This window comes from Lolium rigidum, chromosome 5, assembly GCF_022539505.1.
Source record: "Lolium rigidum isolate FL_2022 chromosome 5, APGP_CSIRO_Lrig_0.1, whole genome shotgun sequence".
NCBI classification, from domain to species: domain Eukaryota; kingdom Viridiplantae; phylum Streptophyta; class Magnoliopsida; order Poales; family Poaceae; genus Lolium; species Lolium rigidum.
The window spans coordinates 183,296,470-183,305,013 of record NC_061512.1 but is presented as its reverse complement, the minus strand read 5'-3'; the positions used below and the strand labels follow the sequence as shown (position 1 = coordinate 183,305,013).

General features: G+C 40.8%; 1 protein-coding gene across 1 annotated transcript; it reads right to left on the bottom strand.

The window, feature by feature from the left end:
- Positions 1-1,611: 1,611 nt before the first annotated feature.
- Positions 1,612-8,263, bottom strand: LOC124656818 (protein-tyrosine-phosphatase PTP1-like). The gene is made up of 9 exons (XM_047195493.1): positions 8,218-8,263; positions 7,257-7,600; positions 5,711-5,807; positions 5,506-5,588; positions 5,268-5,405; positions 4,441-4,566; positions 3,037-3,179; positions 2,818-2,959; positions 1,612-2,186 (listed from the first exon to the last, which is right to left on the bottom strand). Exons 1-9 carry the CDS (start codon positions 8,261-8,263, stop codon positions 2,118-2,120), a joined length of 1,188 nt encoding a protein of 395 aa, XP_047051449.1. The 3' UTR covers positions 1,612-2,117.
- Between the last annotated feature and the right edge of the window lie 281 nt (positions 8,264-8,544).

Genomic DNA, 8,544 nt, shown 5'->3' with positions numbered 1-8,544 from the left:
TTTGACACTGTAAAATTGGTACTTCCTCTATCTCAAAAGAAAAACTTGCTTAACCTTTTCAACTCCCTCCGGATCCCTTTTAATTAACTCAGATATAGATTTTCAATTAAACTCAGATTTATATCCGAGTCAATTAAAATGGATCGGAGGAAGTAGATACTACTGATGTGTATCTATAACTAAAATGTGACGATATACTTCTGTATCTAGATAAAGTGAACAAGTTTGTTTAGGATGGTAGTATAGTATTTCTTCTATCGCACAACTGCAACTCCCGCTAAAGGACACCCTCAAACTTTGTTGAGGATTATTTAGCGAGCTAGAAATTTGGGGCTACAACATCTCCACCGGTTACAATAGAAGGGCATCCGTACTACCATTAGGGTGTTGCGTTGTTGCAGAGGCTGGGTGTAATTGGTATCTTTTGATATTAATATATTCCCTTTATCGAAAAAAAACAATAGAAGGGCAAGAGCGGCTCCGCCGGTTAGGAGAGAAGAAAATTGGTAGTGAAGTGTGTTCGTCTCCATCATTTTTTTCTAAAATGGCCACCTAAAATCTTTTGTGCTCCTCTCTATCTATCGTCGCAAACAACATAGCAAACATGATAGCTGAAACAACAAATTTTATACAACAAAGTTTGTGTACCGCATACAACTTCTATCGCACAACTGCAACTCCCGCTAAAGGACACCCTCAAACTTTGTTGAGGATTATTTAGCGAGCTAGAAATTTGGGGCTATAGCATCTCCACCGGTTACAATAGAAGGGCAAGAGCAGCTTCACCGGTTAGGAGAGACGAAAATTGGTAGCGAAGTGTGCTCGTCTCCATCATTTTTTTCTTCTAAAATGGCCACCTAAAATCTTTTGTGTTCATCTCTATCTATCGTTGCAAACAACATAGCAAACAGGATAGCTGAAACAACAAATTTTATACAACAAAGTTTGTGTACCGCATACAACTACCACTCAAACACGGTTTAAACTACTTGTTTGAAACAAAATATTTAAACTACAACTACCTTATTCAAACTACGACTAACGACTACTTTCCCCTCATCAAGGTGCCAATATGAGAGATTGTAGAGTTCTTCCCCACGAAGGAAGACTGGCTCGTACCTAGGACCGGTGTCTCAAGGGCCCTGGCGCCCACTCCTCGTCGGAGAGCTCGTGACAAGCCTCGTCTATATGGGGAGGCGATGTCCTCACACGATGGGAACCACTTCTCGACCACCAACGTGGGAGGGGGTTTCGAATGACAAGGACGATGAACTCAACCACCCAATGGGAAGTGCACGCCACAAGCTCGACGCCCTGGTGTCCCGTGTGGGAGGAGCTCGACACGAGCTTGAATCGTCCAAGCGAAACCAGCGGGCAGCACGGGCAGATCAGGAGGCCATGGGTTGGGGAGGCACCACTGTACAGGAAAGACACAGGGGTACGCAAGACGGACCAGCAAGGCAGCAAGGGAAGCAAGCAAGCTCGGCAGGGGAGGCAATGGTTGAATCACCTGTGGCTAAAGACCTACGAACCCAGTGATGCTATTCCTGCCATGATTCGGACTCAAAGGCATAACCTTGGACGTAAGCATTGACATTTGTATACCCATTCTAAGAATCCAGGCAGGTAGTGCCAAATAGAGTCGAGGGAAAAGCATCAGTTGGTTGGTGTAATGTAATCATGAACATGTAGTGACCGTAACATCCAACCAAACTTTGCTTCCTTGGTCCCTTCCAAGTATACGCCGGGCACCCATCTTCTTGGTGAACTGCACCCATGCATGATTCTGGTAAGGCAGGTCAAGGATCGGTCCACAAAAGCCTGCTTACATGCTTCGGTCCAGCAGATTCTCTAAGCTTTACTGATCCTTCTTCCACAAGAAGGAAATATAACAATATTGGAGACCACAACGGAATAGAGGTGACGACGTGATCTTAGCACACTCACGCACCAAACAAAAGCGACAAGCTACAAAGCTCTTCAATGGGATTTATGACAGAAATAGAAGGGCGACAAAGTGGCAGCACTCTGGTTCTTCCGACGAACTAGTCTTCAGCTACACAACGTACAAGTATATGTTTGTGGAGCCACACTGTGTGCACATCATGCAGCCGACCTCAATGGTTTGACTTCAGCAGATCTTTCAGCTCATCAGCAATTGCACGGTAGCAGAACACGTATTGTTGCTGAAAAGCACAATAAATGTCAATGCAGAAACTAAATACACATAAGAAACACTAAACTTTCATGCGATAAACAAACATAAATACTACTACTCTCATTTAGGAGTATTAGATGCAGTGATTCATTGGAACCGTGTATTGGGCTCACTACCCATAACTCCTTATGTATACATGTTACCAGGCTGCTCAGCCAAGGGAATGTATTAACAGTAATTACGTAGCTAAACCAGGCTCCTTAAGTTACCAACTTACGAGAATCAACGACATTTGAAATGAGTTCCACAAAACATATGTTACACTCCCTACTATAGCAAGTGCTGTCTGATCAAGGATGAGGAACGGCAAACGATATACTAATTTATCATGTACTGCATCTTAACCTAACAACTCTATGGGCAAGATCACAATGAAGGCAAATCGGATTACACACCAAACATATTTTTGCCTTGAAAATGTGGATAATCACTTCCACTGTAACAACCGAAACAGGACTTTGTTTTTTCATCAACAAATTTGTAACGTGAGAAAACACTTGTTAGCAAGGCCTGAGTCTAATTTGTTCAAAGTATGCTGGACTTGGGGTAATATACATTTTAGATGAATATGACAGGAGTAAGAATGAAATGGAGCACACCTCGGTTTGAACCATTCCAACTCGTTGGGACCTAAATCTTCTTACAGTTTCAACAACATCATAAGAGCTTCTGTCTCCAAGGAGAATCCTCTCAATTGAACTATGGACGGTGACATAAGCACCAGTTCTCCCGATTCCTGCACTGCAGAAATAGACCAAAATAGTGTTAACAGAACGCAAAATGTGCAAAGACCAGCGTAGCATCAAGCTGAAACAAACCTGCAATGTACAACTATAGGATGTTCTTTCGGAATGTCATGCAACCGTTTTCGGATTTGTCTGACAGCATCAGTGTTGGCTGGCACTCCATGGTCGGGCCAATCAGGATATTCTATATGGCGTACAGAATGAACTTTGCCTGACTACACCATGGAAGCCAGCAATCAGAAGATCTTTAACTATACAATGATTCTAGATATGCTGGCAGAAAATAAGCAATTTTTATCATCTTAAATGTCAACACAGCATAACTGAATACCATGACAGCACCCTCCTTGAGAAAAACTTAATATAAGCTTGAATGTTTGTCCCCAGGCCCAACCACAAAATCAGCTAAATAAGGTGGTGGCATGGCATAATGATATAAAACGTCAGGCATGTGTTTTTGAGATGTCCTTTTTAAAATTTTATGGCGGGAACAAAATATAGAGAAAGTTATAAGTGGCATGTCATGTTGACATGATCACTATGCTAACAGTAAATATGAACTGAACATGCTGATGCGCTATATTTTAAAGAATAAGTCTCCAGAACAACCTTAAATAGTAAAAGGCCCCAATAAGTACAAATGTATGGAGGACTAATAAAGTTCCAAAGCATGCTAAATTCGATAATCTAAATTTTTTTAAATACTTGATGGAAGTGAATTTAGTATGACAGTACCATTGACATAAAAGCTATGTATATATCAAAAAATGTACGATGTGATGGTAACCACACCATGGTTTACAGTTGGTACTGATTAGAAGCATTTAGCAAATAAATTATTACAGATAAATCTGCCACAGAGATGAGATGTACATCACATTGCAGACATCTAAATATCAGTTTCCTAGAATAAAATGAATATAGTTTCGCAGCATTACATGCCTTGTATTTCGCATGGTCTGGGTACGAGATATGATATATAAAGAACTCAATTATTGTTGAAACAAATCAATCTCAGGTCTATGTAGAAATCATAGCACATTAACAGGAAATGGTTGCCTTGTTTCATTCTCATGCTGACAAGATTAACTTTTATCACACCTTACCAAACTGAGATCTCTGTCGCTACAGGTATTTACTATCCAGTAAGTTCAATCATTTAAATCCTCAGAGAACAACAGAAAGACGAATTCATCGGTAGTAAGATCTCATGGCACATGTCATCAATATTTCATATAACACAACACAGTGTTCATAGTCAGACAGAGTTTTTTTAAAGGCATGCCAAGTTTCTAAGTAAAATTTCTGCCCTGTCATGACGACTAAACAAACAGGAGAAACCTATAAAAAGGAACTGACATCCATGAACAAGAAAATTATTCACTCATCAAAACTTCATTACAATGTAGAACATAAAAAAATCCTTAAGAGAAACAATGAAACAAAGCATACATGGATGCCTTGACAAAAAATTACCTCATTGCACCGCACCTCCACATCACGCAACCATAATTGGTGGTTATCTCTTTTGGTCTTCCCAATCTTAACATTATATTTTCCATATGTTCCTTCTCGATTTTCCAAGGGAAGATACTTATCACACTGCACTATTTATAATGTTAATATCTGAGGAATTGATGCTTCAAAGTTAATCTATATTACAGAAAAGCCAATTTATCTGCATGTCAGGTTGTCTATGAGTTCTGCATGCATATAGTTGGAAGAAAGACATCATTTCCTATTGTTTTCAAAATGCAATCACTAAGGAAAAGTTAACATGATGGATTCCAAAGTATATTACATTCATCAGGAAAATAATCAAAAATATGCATAAAGAGAACGCTAAGAACTTCCGATATCTCCTTAAGAATTCAGTCAAAAAGGGTGTACTGGTTACTTACAAGCCAACTAGCTTTTCTTTTTATTTGCAAAGCATTATGCGGACATTTTCTAGCGCACTCGTGAGTATTTGAATCCTCCCATACCTGAATGAACATTCTTACAAAAAAATTGTATTATAGGACGGAGGGAGTATTAGTTTTCTCTGTATGGACTATACGTTAGCAATATTTGTTTCAGAACACAGTTTTCTAACTTTCACATCTCGTGTGGATAGTCCGTGCTTAAGTTCTCACATTGTTAATAGTAAGGTTGCTGTTCGGCTTATCATATTGTTCTGCCTCCCTGGTTCATATAACTATATAAGTATGCACGATTACGCATTCAATTGTACCAGCATGAATGGATCTCATTTGAACCTCAGATGAGATCCAACGTAAAGCAGATTGCTTGGTAGCACGCACCTTAATTCTGTCGAAATGTGTGAGCATAACAATCACAGGACATTGATTTTCATAAACCATTTGCCAGAAGTCCCCGAAAGTCTTGACTAGTGGCCCTTGAGTGGAAATAAATGTTGAAACTCTGTTGTCCTCAGTAGCCTGCAAGTTTTAAACCCCGTTTTAAGGTGCTATCAACTATCCAAAACAAAGGTGAGAAAGCCAACAAGAACAGCATACAATAGTACAATACAAATTTGACCTTTATAAAGCTTGCATTGATGTAATCATTGCCTGAAAATTGACTTGTAGTTGACGATTTTAGCTGTACCCTGGTATCGTCAACTGAAGACAAGAAAGGAGAAAAATCTGATGAAATCCATAATGCAACAAGGACACCTTGCTTGGTTTGCACCATCAATAATTACCATAAATCCATAAGTAAAAATACAGGAGGAAAGTCTCACATGGTAAGACATCAGTATAACGGTTTTTCTCCATATTAGTAGCATGACGAGCTACGTTAGACGTTTTCATCAGCTCTGGATGCATTGATCTCATGCCCTGAAAATGTCACCATCAAATATTAAATACAAATACTACGAAGTATTACTTTCACGGTAGCTAAAATAGTTGAATAGCACGAACTGCATGCAAAAAATTCCAAGATGTAAACATTTGAGAAGATATCTGCTTGAAACCAGGCCAAACAATCATTAGATAGAAATGAACTGGCATGGAAGCAAAACGTTGCTTTAGAATTCTAAATTTGTTCAACCACAATATTCCCCACTGCAGTTTATAAAGCCAAAGAAGAAGCTAAAAATTTATTGGAACAATGGGACATTGGTAGAACAATACAAGTTCTCTAATAAAGCAATATACTTGTATGCAGTGATAAGGTCAAAAATCTATATGTAATAGATGAGTGAGAGAGCGATTGAATATTCAAAATGTAAAGATGGTAATGAACTTAGAGGAAATGTAACTTCTACAAATAGCACTCAAGCCTGATAGGAGAAAGCATCTACAGCTACTCAAGTACACACATCCCCAACCACGCAAATCTTGTATCATAGTGATGTTAACCAAGTAAAAATATGGTAGGAGCAACAATCTGTAGCTCCTCAAGTCGATCAGTAACTGAAGCAGCAACACCTCTCGCAAAGGACGCGGAGTGGGAAACGACATCTCCACTCATTTCAATATATATGGCATACCAATGCTGTGGCACAAGCTCCATGGCAGTCAACAAAGGCTGTATTTCAGATTGTGGTGTATTATGGTAATCCAGCTTATCCAACCAGCATTAGCCTATTTTACTGTTTGGATAACCTTGTTTTCCTACTTTTCCGTAGCTCTATTTCCGCAGCAGATTATAGAATAAGTTCAGCAACCTCAAACTGAGCCATAGAAGTGATCTAGGGTCAGTGCATCAATAGGAAACTATTATATGAATCGTGTAAGGAAAAGGCACATCCAGAGCCCAACGTATTTTCATTTGCACATCTATTGGTTCGATTACAATTCTAGAATATTGGGTTATTTAAATGCAAAATTACACTGACTAGCACGAAAAGGCCATGTAGTTCATGACAAGCACCAAAGTCCTGTATAGTTTGCCAAGAAAGTGAGCCATGACTAGAAAAATCAGCACCAAACACATAATACAGGCTCCAGGTGAAAGACTCCAATAATAACCACAGAAGTCAACAGGTATGTACTCGAGGTACACGAACTTGGCGAGTGGATTCAATTATAGTCCATACAGTTGTAGAATGCAATGGAATAATCTACGAATTGTCATGTGTTATTCATTTTGGTCCAAACCTAGCCAGCACATGCTAATTGTGACGAGACCTGGTGTGCTACTCTGGCAAATCAGTCACCTCCATGCTAAATTGACATACTTATGGACATATGATGCGTTATCTGATGCAATACACATTTCAGAATGAGTCGGAATTATGACAGATGGATCGGTTAACTGTCAAAAAAAAAAAACAATCATACCTGGAGGGTTTGGAACTCGTCGGACAAGACATCCAGCTGTTTGCTCCTCGGCTCGAAATGCGCGAGCGCCTCCTTGCATAGCCTGACCTGCTCTTGCGTCAGCACCGGCGGCGGAGGATCGGCCTCCAAGTCGAACGCAGCCCCGGGGACCGGGCCCGTGGAGCACTGCGCCTCCGCCTGCGGACGGCGGAAGCCGGATCCGGCGAGGCGGGAGACGGCCCTCAGCCTATCGCGGAGGCTGCCGCCGCCGCTGCGGGAGCTCATCGCGTTCCCGGTGTCCGCGAAAGCGGGCTCACGGCGGCGCTTGGAGAAGGACGCGGTCGCGGGGACGGGGACTGATCGGGCTCGTCGCCGTCAGGAGGAGGAAAAGACAATCTGGTGGTGGTTTGCGCTGAACTGTGTCCTCGAAATTTAAGGGGCTCACTGTTTTGAGGTTTCCAAATGAAAAAATGGAGAATAGGAATCCTTGGAATTTTTCACTTTTAAATTATGATTCTTATGATTGAACTAGCAGGGTGGCCCGCGAATTCGCGGGGCTAGATAATATTTGTGTGTATATATTTTATGGACATTATAGTTGCCATTTATTATTTTATGTTTTATTAGTTATTAATATATATTTTTATTATTAATTAATTTTGTGTATGGTATGAATATAGTTTATAAGATTTTTTCATGGTGATTTTTTTGCACTAAATTTCGTTGTTCTTTACAAGGCAATCAAACAAATCAAAATCATGTACTATTCAAATGGCATAACATTAATTCTACTTTCTTTCCTATTCATGTGTCCAGGAATCAGCAAATCAAATAGGTCCTAAAGATTCAAGTTAAAAAGGGGCGGTTATTCAAAATTTTGAGGATGTCAACTTAAAATGCCTATGGAAAATCTCTCCATTGAAACATATTTTGTGGGGAACAAAATCAAGTAAAAGAACTTTTTCCAACATATTTTATAAACAGATTGTCGTGGGCGGGGCCTTGGTGTCGTGGGCGCTCCCCCGCATGGTGCGGGGCAATGCCCTGGGTCTCCAGGTGCTTCCCGGCTAGGTAGTCTAGGCTGGTCTGCTTTACCGGTCGATGTGGCCTTGGGCGGTAAGTGGATGCCTTTGATGTGTTGGCCACTGGTGTGGCCGGTGGTGTGCTCTCTCGTGGTTGCGAAGCTCGGTCATCATCCTCAACGGTGTGTCGTTGAGGTTGGTTGTTGTTGTGGCTTCGCAGATGGCGACCATGGTGGTGACTTGCTCCTTACGAGGGGGGAGGGGGCGTCGGGGCCGAGTGTTGAACC